The sequence below is a fragment of the Kryptolebias marmoratus genome, linkage group LG8 (genome assembly GCF_001649575.2).
Source record: "Kryptolebias marmoratus isolate JLee-2015 linkage group LG8, ASM164957v2, whole genome shotgun sequence".
Taxonomy (NCBI): domain Eukaryota; kingdom Metazoa; phylum Chordata; class Actinopteri; order Cyprinodontiformes; family Rivulidae; genus Kryptolebias; species Kryptolebias marmoratus.
In genome coordinates, this window is record NC_051437.1 from 13,612,702 (window position 1) to 13,629,149 (window position 16,448).

At 44.6% G+C, this 16,448-nt stretch overlaps 2 protein-coding genes across 6 annotated transcripts in view; one reads left to right on the top strand and one right to left on the bottom strand.

Moving 5' to 3' along the window:
- Window positions 1-3,163: 3,163 nt before the first annotated feature.
- slmapb (sarcolemma associated protein b) lies at window positions 3,164-12,017 on the bottom strand. Of its 4 annotated transcripts, none has more exons than XM_017409548.3 (10): window positions 9,831-12,017; window positions 9,550-9,609; window positions 7,569-7,697; window positions 7,400-7,474; window positions 7,009-7,311; window positions 6,435-6,705; window positions 6,093-6,264; window positions 4,859-4,993; window positions 4,169-4,256; window positions 3,164-3,776 (listed from the first exon to the last, which is right to left on the bottom strand). In XM_017409548.3, exons 2-9 carry the CDS (start codon window positions 9,599-9,601, stop codon window positions 4,173-4,175), a joined length of 1,221 nt encoding a protein of 406 aa, XP_017265037.1. In that variant the 5' UTR covers window positions 9,602-9,609; window positions 9,831-12,017; the 3' UTR covers window positions 3,164-3,776; window positions 4,169-4,172. The 4 variants fall into 4 exon arrangements, with proteins under 4 accessions (XP_017265037.1, XP_017265040.1, XP_037833073.1 ...); XM_017409551.3 differs by having other exon boundaries at window positions 4,177-4,256; window positions 9,550-9,612; XM_037977145.1 differs by having other exon boundaries at window positions 9,550-9,612.
- The window catches only part of LOC108232041 (ceramide synthase 5), an 8,970-nt gene continuing 4,412 nt past the window's right edge, over window positions 11,891-16,448 (top strand). The window contains exons 1-7 of one of the 2 annotated variants that reach the window (XM_017409553.3): window positions 11,891-12,004; window positions 12,161-12,365; window positions 13,352-13,454; window positions 13,587-13,717; window positions 15,398-15,455; window positions 15,594-15,644; window positions 15,793-15,885. In XM_017409553.3, coding sequence (XP_017265042.1) covers window positions 12,187-12,365; window positions 13,352-13,454; window positions 13,587-13,717; window positions 15,398-15,455; window positions 15,594-15,644; window positions 15,793-15,885 — 615 coding nt within the window. In that variant the 5' untranslated portion in view covers window positions 11,891-12,004; window positions 12,161-12,186. Of the gene's footprint in view, window positions 12,005-12,037; window positions 12,366-13,351; window positions 13,455-13,586; window positions 13,718-15,397; window positions 15,456-15,593; window positions 15,645-15,792; window positions 15,886-16,448 lie in introns of those variants that run through there. The other variant, XM_025004518.2, reaches the window with a different exon arrangement.

The window sequence follows — 16,448 nt, forward strand, 5'->3', positions numbered from 1 at the left end:
TGTAGAAAACGGTTATTACTGCTATAACATTCTCCAGTAAACCTTCCACAGGTGGCCCAGACAGTATTTTTCACATGTAATTATTTCACCATATCTCTGATGTCTCATCCTCACGACAAAATACAGACAACAGAAAAGCTGACTGGAATAACTTCTCCTGGTCTGCTCACTGAATGTTCATGCTGCTCTTAGCTGGCTCTGCTTGTAAACTTGCTAGCACTCTGTATCACAGTTGCAGAGAAAATGTGGACTGGAATCCATGTAGTGTGGGAGTATGTTATATGAACAAATGGAATGGATCGGATAACGAAGTTTGTAGGGAAAACATGGAGTGGATTTCATGTGGTGAGGGAGTACTCTATATGAACAAGTGGAATGGATTTGATAACGACGCACCAAAGAGGATCTCTACCTTACACTGTAAAGAAAAAGAAAACTGACAGATTTATGATAATATATTTGAGTTAATAATGAAATTATATATGGTTATTTATTTAAACTCATATTCTGGCCACATTATATTGAATTTTTTGTAAAAAAAAAAAAAAATTTGACACCAAAAATATTTAGGGGGGCTTGAAAACATTTTAGCCTAGTGACGCCACTGGTGCAGATATTAATAAACAATGTTTGTTTTTGGAGCGGTGGCTGCTGCCTCTGTGCAGAGGAACGTCTGGATGAAGAGTCGATGTAAAGACTGATGGGACGTTGACCTGAGGGACCTCTGTCCTTTCATCTGACCTAAAAGTTGGATGAAACGCGACATGAACGTTCACTTTGAGGCCCCTCGGAAATCATTGGATATGTATTCGATTCAGTAGCACATATGGGAAAGACCTCGGTTGGATAGGAAAAAATCCAATGTGTCACATAGGAGCAAAGAAATTGGAACTGGGTCTCATTTGCCTGCAGTGTGAACGTAGCTTAACTGGCCGAAGTTCGTTTCTGGCCTGCAGGAGACCCGAAATTCACTGAAGGATGCAAACAATGCGAGAAGAAATAAAACGTATTTTAGTATTTAAGATAAAGGAAACCCCAAACAAATGTGATGACAGAAGTAATCCCATGCAATCAATTTTATGTTTCTAATTTACCACATTTATTTAAGGGGTTTAATCAGCCCAACAGCTTATTGGTTATGATGCAGAACCTGGACCTACCTCGCTCTCAGATGTGTATAAGGGTCACAGGTTCTTCTTTGAATGGAAAATGTGATTCAGAACTTTAATAACATTTTGCTGCTTGTGGTTTTTGGTTTTGTGCATCAGAGGCGTCGAACACATTCAAACCCATAACTCTGTCAACTTCTTATGGTTCAAATGTTGCCATCTTAGATTTGTAGTGCTTCTTACAGTAATATTTACAGGAGGAACGTTAAACCACTTGTCTATCTACGGAATGGTTCAGGTCCTAAATGTCTTTCTGCTGCATCTCTGATCTGATACTGATTTCCTTCACTGAGTGCCTTAAGCAAATTTATTGTGTTTGTTTACACCAGGCCGTGTTCTGCTCCGTGCATAAAAATGTTGGCTTAGCATGTGCCGGTCATGTGACGTCCAATCTGGTAACGTGAATCGATGGGTGGGCCTCCTACGAAATAAAAACTAATTTTAGCCAGTTAGCTTCAGCATGGTTCAGGTGAGAAGGTCCATGAGTAAATACAAGAGATTTTGATACGACATGTAAAAGCCAGAAGGGTTTCTGTCCTAAAGGGCGTCTCATAAAAACCCACTGCGGCCTGCGGAGCACAAAACGTCACTCCGATCTGCTGCTGATGACCTACATGCAAACTAGAGCAGAACAAATGGGCAGAGAGGCTCACGCTGCACGAGGAATGTCTCTCATATTTGGGTTTACACGGGACACGAGGGGTTGTCCTAAACCTGCTCGTGGGCCGCGTTCACGCCATATTCCTGACGCAAGCCGAGCTGCGTCCTCATTTACGCTTCCTGACGAATTACGTCTCCTGACACGGCAAAGCCAACAGAACCGAAAGGGCAGACTGATGCAAATAAGTGGATCAGATTCCTTGTGATGGCAGATGAGAAAGCCCTTACGGGGTCCGTCGTGTTCTCGGGAGAGATAACTTTACGGACAGTTTATAAACCTTTAACAGAAGGGCCAACGCAGCCATGGTCGGATCATTCACTAAGAAATGCTGAGTCCAAAACCTCATTTGGAGGTGACAAGGTATATTTGATATAAATTAAACCAAACAAGGAGTTTGATGCGTTTCCTCAACATCTGGGGATTCACACAGGCTCTTCTTCTATGGCAGAATGTTGTTTTTTGAGGCCTGAGCTGGTCCTTTAAGGAACATCCGCAGCAGCACAGCGAGCCGCCACAGAACCACATGGTTACATCCCTTCAGATGTCCCCTCTGATATTTACTGGAACCAGCTGTCTCCTGCCGCAGCAGCTTTTAAGACGGGTGCTTCGGCAATCGAAAAAAAAATCTGGTAAAAATCCAGAAACAAAAAGTCTCTGAAGTGCTCACCCTGGCAGGATCTGACGGCTTCTGTAGGACGTAAGGACAAGTCACGGCTCACAGGGACCAAAAGATGGACGATAAGACACTCCAGGACACCCACAGTTGTTCTCTGTCCACGCTCCGTCTGGTAAAAGCTGATCAACTCACTGGGTTCCATCTCATCATCATCATAATCATAAATATATTTATTAAACAGTCCATTTTACGGTGAGGAAAAGACGAGCTCTGACTGAGGCTGCTGTTCCATTTTAGCAGAGTTACTGCGTTTAGAACCAACAGAACTATTCTGATTAAATTCATTATTATACGCTAACATAATCCTTAAAAACACACATTAAAAGATAACGTTTGGATTACTGACAAGCCTGTACTAATATTACTTATTTATACTGGATACTGATTACATGTATTTAAAAGTAAAGTCGCTGTTTAGTTTTAGTTTGTAGTTTATTTAGTCATAATCGACTTTCCCTTTGAACATTAGAGATGAAAAACCTGGTAAAATGAGGGGTGCAGTGAGCTTTAAAGGTATTCATGAATTTACACGACAGCATTAAGTTATTTTATTCAGCTAATAAAGCAGGGCTGCAGCGTGAACGAGCTCAAATAAAAGAGACGTCTGAAAGTAAAAGGCTGCAGTTTATAAACTGTGAAAAAAAACGTACAAGAGGCGAGTTGCTGCAATTTTATTTAATGAGGCTTTACTGAAAAACAAACTAAAGTCAAACACTCTTTATCTCAACTCTGAAACCAGTTCTTTACTTTTACTAACAGTTCTGCAAAGACAAAGTTAGCCTTGTCCACCTCCGCCGTCCACTTTTCCATCACTGACGTTCTTTATTCACTCTGTCAGCTGCTGTTAACGACATTTCTTGTTACTTTTTTTGTTTTTTGTTAAGAGAGACTCAAACACCAAGTGATCCTAAACTGTATCAGATAAATAAAATTAGGTGCACATTCATTAACTGCTAATCCTACGAGTCCAGATGGTAAACGGAGACAAACTTACCGATTCGCGCGCAGAACTGACATTCTTTTAACCGCCGCCGCCGTCTACGAAAAAGAAAAACATCTCGAGAATTAAACGAGTTAAATAGGAGCCCTCGCAGATAAACGGTGCGGATATGGTGAGAGGGCAGGATCTGATGAGATCCGCTGACAGATATGGGTAAACTCGTGTGTGTGCGCGGTGGAGCGAGGGCGTTTCTCAGGTCCTGAGGAGGACGGCAGCGGTCACGGCTGTCAGAGCCACGGCGACCACAGGACCCCAGATCATCCACGGCTTCTGCAGGTGCGAGAGAGAAACAGAGGCGAACTTTGAGCACCGCAAAAAAATAAAAAATAAAACCCTCCGATCTGAGGAACACCAAGGTTATTTTTTGCTTGCAGCTGATGATGAGGCGGAGAGTGAGTGGAAGTCACAAAGAAGCTGTTTTTACATGAAAATGAGCGTCATTGCAGCCAACTGAGAGGAGCAGAGGTTAAGCCATTCAGACGGGACACACAGATGGCAGGTGTTGAAACTGAAACGGTTAAGAGAGGTTCGAGTTCTCAGACGACAAGCGTCCTCGGCGGGAGGGAGGAGCGAGGGAGACCCGATTAGGTCATGCAAGGCGACAAAAACGCACGGATGAGAATGAGAGGCGTGTAGGCCGACTGGACAGGAATAATGTGTACCTTCCTACCACAATGCGCCGAAGCACCAATACAGCAAAGCCAGGATAAGGCCGATGACTATGGCTTGAACAGGCAGCAATAGGGACGTCTACGGGAGGGAAGGGGATATTATAGTGATCAGCTGCAACGGGACAGACTGTGGCCGGGCGCAGCTTTATTCATTCGTGTCTTTAACTGGTGTTTAAACGAAGCTTCAGGTCACAGGCGGCTGTCTGAGGCCAGCAGCACTTCTCGCGAACAACAAAAGTCGGTAAAATGCAGCCTCCTGGCAACCCGTCCCCCTATCTGCGATGGGCCTGGTTAGCGTCTCTGAGGCAGGTAACCTGACAGCTTCTGAACAAATTACAGCTTCAGGAACCTGTGTGTGTGTGAAGAGCACACACACTATGGCTGAAGAGACAGGAGGAGGGCTGCTGAACTAAAGTAACTCTTACCAAAGAAAAAAAGATTTTGTCATTGCCTTCCTGTGGATCATTTGTTAAATAAATGTGTTCAACACAATTTGGCTGCAAATTTGCATCCCCCCCCCTCCCCCAGCTAATTAAGGATTTTTGCTTAAAAAAATAAATAAATAAAGTTTTTTTTTTTCTCCCTTAACTGATTTATAAGTTAGACTTGCAACAGTTAAGACACGAGGCATGGGAAAGGAAGCTCCCCTCTTGTTGGACATTTTGACAGGCGGCTTCTCACCTTTGACCCTTTCTCCTGCAGGTCCTCCATGTTGGCCTTGAACTCCTCCAGCTGATCTGAGAGCAGCTGCTTTTCCTGCTCGGCCCTCTTACACTGTTCCTTCAGGTCCGACAGCTCCGCCTGGGCCTCCTCGTACTGCGCGGAAGCACAGGACAAGTTTTCATTGGAAAAAATAAAATAAAAGTATCATTTCATCGCTGCTGTGCCTGTGTCGGTCACTCAAATCCGTCCTCTTACAGGTTTTGTCTGGTTCATATGCTTTTATATTCTCTCCTGCACAGAGAGCCACTGCTGAATTTCTTTCTTTTTTAGGTTATATCAGCTCATCAAGGTGAGCTCAGACCTCCTGTGTTCGTGTTACAAAAATATATGACTCCTGTTCTAATGACAGCAGGGAGCAACTTGACTGGACTGGAGGGTGTTTTTATTTTTATTTTTTTAATTTTCCCTTTTAGGAGGAATCTGAGACGTTTACTTGTCATTTACAAACACGGACTTCTCAGTTTTCGATGAATAATGTCGTAAATGTGTCATAAATGCCCTTAATCTTGAGGATTTTGAGATTTTTCACTGATTATAAACCGTGTCAAATTATTTTTATAAGACAATGAATCAAATGTTCTTCATAAACCACCACACACCCAACAGGAAAGTAGCGGTTTATAGTATCAGATTAGATCTGTTTTACATAATTCAAACGCTCCAATTTGGACATAGCTGTGGGGGGCCTAAAGTTTATTTTTGCTCTAGTATTATGAAGCAACACTCAGTGATATCAAATTATTATTATATTAAAAAAGTCTTGTTCTCTGATGTTTTCCAATTTGTCACTGTCATGCAGACAAAAACACACCAGAATACTGATGTTTTGACAATGAAAGACAACCAGTGGTTGAAAGTTTTGACTGTTTCATGTTTATAACCAAATTGTGTGTGCTGTAAATGTTTTGGGGTTTTTGCATTGAAAACGAATCAGGGAAATGTCGTTAAAATGCTAAAACCCTGTCAGCACTGTGGCTGTAAGGCAGCGTGGTCAGCAGCACACCTCGGACGGTCCCCACGTCTGATCCAACACAGCTCTGATCACAGCATAACATGATAAGAGGGGGAAGGGGAGTTTTGTGTAGGGAATATTTTGCCGGAACTGAAAATATGAGTAAAATGTTTCCAGGTGCTGGGTTTAAGGCAGAACTGCTCTCCGCTGGTGTATTCTGTCTGAGATTTAGGAGCAAACCTCTCTCTGCAGAGCCTTGCCGAGGCCGTCCGCCTCGTCCAGCTGCGTCTGCAGCTTGGCGTTGTCCTGCTGGCGCTGGAGCTGCAGCGCCTCCAGCTTCTCCTCCAGCTCCTGCTGGGACTGCTCAAGGGCTCTGAGGCTGCTGTTCAGCTCGGCGTTCTGAGACCGCAAACTACCAGAGACCCAAAAAACAAGTGACCTCAAAAGGACGACAGTAAGACAGGAATGTAGAACACCGTGTAGTAAAAATAAAACGGAGCCGAGTTGAGGAAACGGGACAGATCTGACGTGAACGCGACGCGTGCAGCTCCACTTTAGGTAACGTGGATGAAGCTCACTGACCCGCCGAGGTCCTTCTCCAGCTGCTGCTGCCTCTGCAGCGCCGCCTCCTTGTCGCTGCGCAGTGCTGCGCGCTCGCCCTGCGCGTCGGCCTGCTCCTTCCAGTGGCTCTTCAGGATCTCCTCCTTCTCGGCCCTGAGGGAGCCGCATTCGCTCTGCAGGCTGCTCCTCTCCTTCTGGTGCTTGTTCGCCGCGTCCTGCTTCTCAGCTCGCAGGGCAGAGCACTCTTTCTGCAGGCCGTTGCACTCCACCTGCAGCGACTGCAGCTCACTGGCTGGGAGGGAAACACGCGTTATTAAACGAGCGGATTGGGCTGCTTGTATTCTGCTTTAAGAGATGTTCAAAAGCACCACAATATAACTCAAACCAGGGGAGTTTTTATAACATATTCTCTGAACTTGATAGAAAACAGCTGAAGATTAAACACGTCTTCTTGAAAGGAATAAGCAGTTTTATTAAAAAAAAGAGAATCTATTGACTTGATTTGAATAATTACTTGTAAACTATAAACTAAGAGATACTACAATACTAATACTTTTTTTGTAACTCCAACAGAAACAGATACCCCGTGTAGTACCTTGTATTTCTGCGGTTTTCTGCCACTGCTTGCTCTGTTGCTCCAAGTCCCGCTGCAGGTCGCCTGCCTCGCGCTCGTACTTGCCGGCGGCCTGACGCCACTTGTCCAGCTCCTGCGAGACGGTCGCCAGGTTGGACCGGACGGAAGCCACCTCGCGGTCCCTCTCGGCGGCGGCGGCCTCCAGGGCGCGTTTCAGCGCCTTCGCCTCGTCGCGGGCGTCCCGGAGGTCGTCGCAGGAGCTGGAGGAGGCGTCGAGCTGCTCTCTGAGGACGCCCAGCTCGTCTTGGAGCTGCTGCAGCTGGCCTGTCCCAAACGAGGTCAGTGTTCAGACACTTACCGCTGCGCTCCCTTGGGAGAGAAAACGTCCCAACCCATGAGTAAAGAAATGTACCTTGAAGGTGTTGGATCTGCTTGGCGGATTCATCAGCTTGCTGTTTTTTCTCTTTCCTCTCTTTCTCCAGGACACCTTGGGAACATAAATGGAGTTATATCATTTGTTTGGCGTTGGCCGCATGTGTAGGTATGCCAACGCTGCGAACAGCTGAGAAACTCCATGTTACTTTGCAGCTCGCTGCGCTTCTGCTTCTCCATGTCGGCGAGCTCCTGGGCCTCTCGGAGCTCGTCGGTCAAGCGCTGGATCATCTTCTCCGAGTCACCAGAGGAGCCCATGTTTGTTCTGCTCAGGTCATCTAATAATAAAAGCCAGAATAAACAAATTAGGATTTCCAGTTGGGAGAACCTGCAGCTGTGAGAGCAGAGCCCATATTAGGTGAAAGGACGCAGAATGTAAAGTATGATGACGGAAAATGAGTCATTTTCCTTAAAAAAAACAAACGGCGTACAATGAGAGCAAAACTTTCCACAATGTTAATTCAGCCACAGTCCCAAATATTTAACCAGGACTGTGAGATGATTTCCCTAGATATCGAAATAGGCCTCTTACGTAAACTAATTGAAGTCCAGAAATAGAGGGAGCTGTAGTTATCTGCGATTTCTGTCCAAACTGTCCATCACCTCAGCCACGTACGAGCCTCTGGCACATCTACATTGTCCAATAATAGCCCACAGCTGAACACAATACACAAAGGGAAAGAACTTGCCAACGTTGTCAAGGGTCTGTTGTGTTTCCTGGGGCGGTGGAAACAAACGGCACAAAATATTTGTGCTCTGCAAAATGCCCAGAGAATATCCTGATCCCCTAATCTACCATAGCTAAGAAAAGAGATGACCTAATCTCAGAGCGAACATTTGGTGGAGCCTGAAAACGAGAGGCAGGGCAGATCAGGCACCATAAATGGACCCGTCACAGGACTAAAAGGATTTCGGAGTCGTGGAGTCTCGACAGAAAAACATGCTCCGCCGTGCGCCGTTAGTCAGCAGTTCTCCTTCAGATGACATTTATAGATGCCCCTAAAATTAACGAATAAATAAAAGCCTTAAAAAGCTGCTGGTGACATCCTTTGACTGAGACCACATGACCAACCAGCTGCGTGCCAGACAAAGGAGGCGAGGGCAGCGCGCCTTCATGCTTGCATATGCATGAGTGGCAGCCAGAATGTGAGTGGGCTCGCTCCCCTGTGCTGGAAGTGCGCCGCTCGGGTCCGCTCTGTCTGAAAAGACACCAGGCGGGGGTTAAAGGGTATTTCACATGACAGTGCAACACGTTATCTTTAGAAACGTTTTTTTTGTTCCAGCAGCCAATATGCCTTTCTGTGCCACAGAATGACACCTGACAAAGCAGGAATGGATTAGTGTGTGTGCAAAAATACACCAGAGACTATAGGGGGGCTGTGGTTAGTGAGCATCGCAGTGCCTCCAGTGTCGACAGACACAAAAAAAAATAAATAAATGAAGGAGAAAGTCTTTTTTTAGCTAGTGCGCTGAGGGCTGGAGCCATCACGGTCTATGTTTCCCCTGCCGCCTGATGCCTTCCCAATGAGTCTGATGGGCAAAACTGAGTCAGAGGGTTCGCACCGCTCGCCCTCGGAAAGCACCGATCCCACTCCCAGGAGGGGTGTGACATTACAACAAAATGCTCAGCACAGAACTAAATCTGAGGAATATTCTGTGTGAAGTAACACAGAGGACAGTGCTGTGCTCTCCGTGCTCATTCATCATGCAGGGGCTGATCCACTCACCGATGCGCCCGCACGTTTGGCCATAAACGCCTCTTTATAAGTTCTAAACCCCCTTGTGTTGGGCTATAACTGGATTTTTCCACGCCATCGGTCATTCCAGTCAGAGCTAATAAACATTAGCATCCTCTGAGTGACTCAGTCCTTTTAAAAGCTGCTGAAACAAGAGAGATCATCCTCTTGAAAAAACAAAAACAAAAAGGCCATCTACAGCCCCGTGAGCTCAAAAGCCAACTTACTTATAGGTCCAAAAAATAAATACTTCACTCATCCTTTTTTTTTTTCCTTTAGCTCTGACATTTAGCAAGGTATGCTGTGCCAGCAGAGGAGCAAAACATTGCCAAGTCATTCACCTAAATTATGTATGACCATACTTTGAGGGGGAGAAAAAACAAAGCTGACTTACCTTTGATTAGTGACACGTTGTTCAGTGGATCACTCAGCTTTTTCTCATCCATTTGTTTATCTGCTGAAAAATCAAAGTCAACATAACGTGATTGGATGAGACATGTGGAGATCTGAGCCAAACATTAAACAGATGCTGCTGCTGCTGTTGTTATTGTTGTGTCCTCATCTGCTCATTTATTAGATCTTTAAAAACTCAAAATGACCCTTGAGGGCTGCAGAAAAATCTACCAAATACAAGATTAAAAGAATAAAAAAAAAAAAACCTGAATGCAATGTTACCTTGTGTGATCCCGGAGGTCCGCTCCTCTGTGTGCTGAGGCTACAGCAGTCCCTGACATGAAGAACTCTTCCCTAACTATCAGATTTTTTTTTTTTTCTAGACGTGAGATGGAAGAGTCCAAGCAGCGGAGGGGGTCGACACTAACGGGATCGCGTGCAGCACGGCCAACCGCCCCGCTTTCTCCGAGCCGAAGCCGAGGCTGACAAAGAACTGGTCAAAGCAAACAGAACCCTGAAGCACGATGGAAATCGCCAGTGCAGAGGGAAGCGAAAAGCCCGACCTCGAGCACAGGATATCCCCCCCTCCTCCGTGGCTGAAGTCCCCAGGCCCTCCACACTGGGTCACGGATCTGTTTAGGGCATCTCGGAAGCTGCAGCTGCATACTCACACACACAGAGAGGGGTTTTGTTCGCGGCGCGGAGCAGCTCTCTGGCTGGTTGGTACTGATGTAGAAACCTACAGGATGACGCCGACGAGCAGCTGCTGCCGCTGCCAGACCCTGCATCATTCATCATTTTACTGCAATCAGTTCGCTCAATATGGTTCAGACTTTTAGAGTTGGATACACAGTACTGTACAAAAGATTTGAACCACTCCTCATGCCTGTGCCTACTCTGTACCTGAGATATGTAGCTGTACTGTACACCAAGTTTTCAACTTTGGGGATCATCTTGCTGCTATTAAAATTCAATTTTACAGGTCATACTGTGCTATATTTGGCATTTTTCACAGATTCATCTGAAGAAATGGGAAGAAATTGTATCTTAGGGGCAGGCTGCTGCCTAAAAATTCCATTTCAAATTATTATTTTTTTGTTGCTAATTTCTGTATTATGTGTTGACACAACACTCAGCGATCCCTCATGAAGCTTTTATTTGCTTCAATGGTTCATATGTTAAAATCAGGTAGTCTAAAATTGTTTTTTCTTTCTGAAATCGGTCAGGTACCGCAGTGATAAGATGTCTAAAGAAACGTCTAAAGAAAAACGTTGATCTCACTGCAAAACCAGAGGAAATGTTACTCAAGGCCACTTTAAAAAATAAAATAAAACATACACACAAAGTCTGGCTTCTTGAAAGTGAAATAAAAATAAATATAGGGAGATTTAAATCTTGTGCACAGTAAGTCTGATGTGCTGTGAGTGCTGCATAGTAAAAGTGCTGCACTGGACAACTAAACATGCTATAACTATCAACCTACTTTAATTTATTCTAAGACAGAATTCAGATTTGCTCGGCTTTTATACACATTAATTTTCAGTTTTGTTTCAAATGGACTCATTGTTAAGTCGTTATTTAAGGCTTTGCAGTTTCATTTCTCTGCGATTCTCCTTTATCGCTGACATACAACAGACTCAGGGATGGAATCTAAACAAAAGTTGGGTCATTTGTTTTTTTTTCTTTTTAAGAACATCACATAACATAACTAAATATATCACACAGACGTATTTGGTATAAGAACGTACGTTTGATTCTCAATTTAACCACACAGGAAGAAGCTTACATCAGTCTGTCACAAGGCCAGCTGCAGGGGTCTGGTAAACTCCACCCGCGCGGCGCACCGGCGGCAGGCGCCGGGGTAGAAAAGGTGCAGACCCAACACACGTACACACAATGCATAAAAATAAACACAAAATATACATGTATTAAAATCTAAAATAAATAGATACATACGCAAACTTTGTTTTGACTGATCTAACTTATATTAAATGGCTCAGCATGCGTGGAAAAATACCTAGTTGTGGGCAAACAGTTTGTAAACACAGTACAGGATAGGTTAATTGGTCCTAAAAAGGTGGCTGAGGTAATTAAATGTTAATTAGCTCAGCTGTTAGCTTACCTCTGCTAGACTCAGTTACTAGCTTTACTCCAACTAAAACTCGAACCTCGTTTTGACTGATATAACTTAAAATAAAGGGCTCGATATGTGTGAAAAAAGTACTTGAAAAGATGGCACAGGAAAAGTTAATTGGTGGTAACAAAGTTGCTAATTAAATGCTAATGAGCGGCGCTAGCTTAGCGGCTAGCTAACGTTAGCCACTTCCGACTCCCCCGGGGAGTCGAGTCAACACTACCAACGCACAAAAAAAAAAAGAAAAATGGGGAAGATGAGTCCACCAGGGCAAATAGTTTGTGTTCACGCCTATAGTCGGCTACGTTTCGCTGGAACAGTGGTGGGTGTTGCTTCTCAGCTGCCGCAAGTCGAGCCTGAAATTTGACTTTCACTTCGCGGGGTCTGAGCAGAGTCAGTGATGCTTACTCAGCGCAGGGCTGCGGCGTGGAGGGAAGACTTCGCTGTCAACTGTTTGCTGTTTGTTGGCTCTTTTCAGGCGCCCGAGGGCTCCCGTTGTTTCCGATGACTTCCTTCGTCTCCGCCTGGATCTGGAGCGAGAGGTTCTGGCTCCCAGAAAATGTCTCCTGGGCTGACCTGGAGCATCCGCCCGCCGGAGTGGAGTACCCCGAGCTGGGGCTCGTCATGCTGTACGCGCTGCCTCTGGCTGTGGGGGTTCTGCTGCTCAGGCGGCTTTTCGAGAGGTGAGGGGCTTTTTTGGTTGTTTGTTTGTCTGTGTTTGCTACTTTTCTAGTTTTGTTTGAGGCAGTTTCTCCTTCGTTTCTGTCCACGTCGTGCTGCGGAAGCGTCGTTGCCGGGAGACTTAAGTTTTTATATGGCAAAAAATAAAAAATAAAGCACAAGCCACATGGATTCTTGAGAAGTGAGTCAACGCACAGTTGTCCTAAAAAAACAAAACCTTACCGAGAAACAGCTGTCTATAGACTTGTTTTCAACATGTTGCCATGCCACAGTTTACATTCTTTTCTTTTTAAGAAGAAAAAGGAGATGTTAGCTGTCTTTTAAAGTGGCTCATTAAAGTGACTCCCCAAACTTGCTCTGCTAGGATTTTATTTTTAGGTCGTTGCTTGAGGAGAGACATAAATTGCATAATTCCTGCTGCCATCACAGGAAGCTGTGTGTGTGAGCTGTTAAAACAGCCTTCCTCAATTCGACACGCACACACAAAAAAGTGAATATTTTACAGAAAATTAGTTTGTGAAGGCGAATGCCACTCTCCGTGCTGCTGTTTCTTTGTGGAAATGGCAGAAAGGTTTTTGTTTTCTTGTTTGTAAATGATCCCATTGTGGATCTCATGGTGTTTCATAGAAGCAGTGGTCAGCTCAAACAGATGATCTTGTGACACACATTAGGGTCTCGGCCAGAGGCGCTCCTCCCAGACTTGTTTCCTCATACCGCCTCACGGCAGGCCATCACGCTTTGTTTAGGCTCGAGGTGCCACATTCTCCAGGACTTCTCACACCTCGCCCCCCCCACGCCGAAAGCTCCCCCTCGTGCTCTCTGTTCCTCGTTCAGTTCGGCCGAGCGTATCTGTTTTAAGCAAACCATGACGGAGGTTAATGTGGTTTTAACGGGCCTCTTTGATAATCTGCACCAAATCACCTTTGTGTTCCCACCCGTCATTTCTCTTTTTTTCTGTTTTTTTCCCCCTCTGTCTGTGTGTACAAAGGCTCGTGGCCAAGCCCTGTGCCCACATACTTCAGATTCAGGAGGGAGTTCCTCGGAGAGCTCAGCCCAACGCGGTCCTGGAGAGGCTCTATCAGTCCAACGCGGTACGTGAACGCCCGTGTTTGCTCTGGAGGCTCGTTCCCTGTTCGCGTGCCAAGCCGCGCACGCGTCGCTGCACACCAGCCCCGGCGCCTCACGACGTGCCTAATGACGGAGTCCTGTTTTGTCCTCCTCAGTGTCCAGACGGGAGGCAGCTGGAGGGACTCTCCAAGCAGCTGGACTGGGACGAACGGAAGATACAGAGATGGTTTCGCGTCCGCCGGAACCAAGACAGGCCCAGCATGCAGACGAAGTTCTGCGAGAGCATGTAGGTCACCGCAGCACGCTGCTGTGGAGTTTTACACCTGAACGGGGCCGGCAGTGAAGTGTGTAAACACTGTCAGACTCAGAACTTCAGTAGGCTGGTTGAGGGAAATGACTGTGCGTCTCGTAAGTGGACCGCATATTTTTAAAGACCTTTTTGTCTTCAGCCGCACCGTGAGCCACACTGAAGCGATCGAAGGGTAGCCAACTGGAAGAGAGATGAGTCAGAGTTCGCATAACACGGGATTCACTGTTACATCCTTATTTATTAAAAAAAAAAAGTATTTGTAAAGAACAACATTTATAAATTTGTAAATTTTAATGTTTTAATCCATGCTGGCAAATGCTGGTGCCTCAAATTTAGCATTTAACCTGACATCTGGATGCTTTAACCTCCTTGAAGCATCATCATTTTTAGGATATTTTTTGTAATTAAAGTTTTTAGTCCACCCAGTGACTTGGGAGTGTTGTAAAATGTTTTTTTTTTCTTTTTTTTTCAAACCAGGGTTTTGAAACTTCTTTATATCAACGCTTTGTTCATCTAAAGGTTTTGGATAGGAATGAGTTAATCTGTCGACATGATCACCAAATGTTTATTTTCTGGAGTTTTCTTTCCGTATGGGTGCAGAAATGAAAACTGCATTCACACTGAAAAGAGTACGTACTGCAGGTGGACCCACTGGTTTGTTGGACAGTAAATAAGGCCGATTTTCGCCTTATTTTGAAGTAAACAGGGATGCCTTTTACACAACAGGGCTGCTGTTTTTAGTGCAACGCCGACATATCCTTAAAGGAAGCTGACCAGAATATTATGCTAACTTTAAAAAGAACATTGTCATATTTACCAGGGTAAACGGTAGAATTAGAAATCCTGTCTTTTAGAGCCTTATACTGTCTGTAAATCGAATTGTTTAGACTTGAAATGTTACTTTCAGAGATGGTAGCTCCGTTTATCGCAAACCGTATCACAGCTGGGAATCTAGACCTGATTCTCTGTTTGCTGAGGAGCTGAAATCAAACAAACAAACTGGCTTCAGAAATCACCCTCTGGCTGCCCTGACTTGTAAAGCTTTACTTCAGCCATAAAAAAACAAAACAATCGACGTTCCTCTCGTATTTACTATAAAAAGGCTACTTTAAAAACCCCTAAAAACGACTTATGTGAGCTCCGATCGTCCAGGGTTCCTGCACTGCAGACAAACAAGTGAACATCTGCTATAAAACTATTCCTTCTGTCCGACAGCAGCTTGTTGGAAGGCACGACACCTTTTTATAAAGTTCAGCCAGCCCGTAGTGCAATCCCACAGCAAACGGCTCAATACATTTCTATAAATGTGTGCGCAGGACCACACCCAATTAGGAGCTCCGCTAACTTCTTCTGCCCTTTTTTAATCAAACGTCTCATTAAAAGTTGACGCGATCGATTTTAAATTCAAACGTCTCGGCCGCTTTCATCCCTCGGTCCTTGAACTTCCTGTGGCGAGATATTTATATTAGCTTTGACTTCCTTTTCATGCTGTGTCATCATCACATCACAACGTAAACATATCCCTGTAGAACATGCGTAACGTTCTGTATTTGTACAGTTTGTCCTACGCGGGGAAACGTTTGCACTGTCATTGAAATGAAGTGATGTTTTTTTTAATCTTTAATTTCCTATTTCTGTCTGATTCTATCACTGCAGGTGGCGATTCACCTTTTACTTGGCGATTTTTATCTACGCCATTCGCTATTTGTGGGTGGTAAGTTCAACCACTTCCTGTTATGTTTGTTTATTTTTTAACAGTGATACTGTTGCGCTCGATTGGTTTCTAATATTAGCTCCCGTTTAAAGATGTTTTCTGTAGGTAATTAGATTTTGTTTGACTTGTCTCCGTCAGTCACCTTGGATGTGGGATGTCAGGCAGTGTTGGCACAACTATCCGTTTCAGGTAATTATTTGCTTTGAAATGCGAGCGCGGGCAGCACGTCTTACTGATGTTACTCTTTATTAGTTCTGCCACGATAATGTAAGCAGGTCAGGAAGGCGACATATTTGTCAAAGGTGTGTTTTGCTTTTCTTTCTTCCCCCACACAAAGCCTCTGAGTCCCGGGCAGTACAATTACTACGTTGCTGAGCTGGCTTTTTACTGGTCTCTGATGTTCTCCCAGTTTACAGACATTAAACGGAAGGTGAGTCACCAACACCATTTGTGCATTCGTCTAACAGAACCCGTCCGTCTTGTTGCACCAGAACTGCTTTTCCCTGCAGTTTGTCATGTTTGGCTTGTTAGAAATCCTTTTTCTACTCTCAGCCTAACGTTTGGCCGTGAGCTGCGGCGGCACCCGAGCCTGAATTGTAGCGCGGTGGACATTCATTTCCTAAATCGGTAACCGCACGACTGTTACAATTTGCGTTGCATGTTCTGTGAACAAAAGATAGGCTGTGTGTTGCTTAATATTTATTTTATTTTGTGCACAAAGTTGTTGCCTATTTTTTATTTTTCTCAAGCTTATGTCCTGTGAAAACAGTCCGGTCTGATAAATAAATCTGAGAAAACGACGCCTCCACCTGAAACTGAAGTATTTTAAAATTTTAACTGGGTAAAGTTAAACAGACAGACAGCTACGCAGCTTTCTGGACCGGATTTCTAACTTTATCTGAAGTATTACTTCTGCAGTAATGCTTGTGAAGTCATTCCAAAACTAAAACTTAAAAAAAAAAAAGTGAGGCGGGCAGATTCGCCACTTTGATT

Excerpts from the sequence above, each read along its gene's own strand:
- slmapb (XM_017409548.3), bottom strand. The coding sequence starts at position 9,601 with ATGGATGAGAAAAAGCTGAGTGATCCACTGAACAACGTGTCACTAATC. Across the intron at positions 7,698-9,549 it reads CAACGTGTCACTAATCAAAG|ATGACCTGAGCAGAACAAAC; the intron begins GTAAGTCAGCTT and ends TTTTATTATTAG. Across the intron at positions 6,265-6,434 it reads CTGGAGAAGGACCTCGGCGG|TTTGCGGTCTCAGAACGCCG; the intron begins GTCAGTGAGCTT and ends GGTCTCTGGTAG.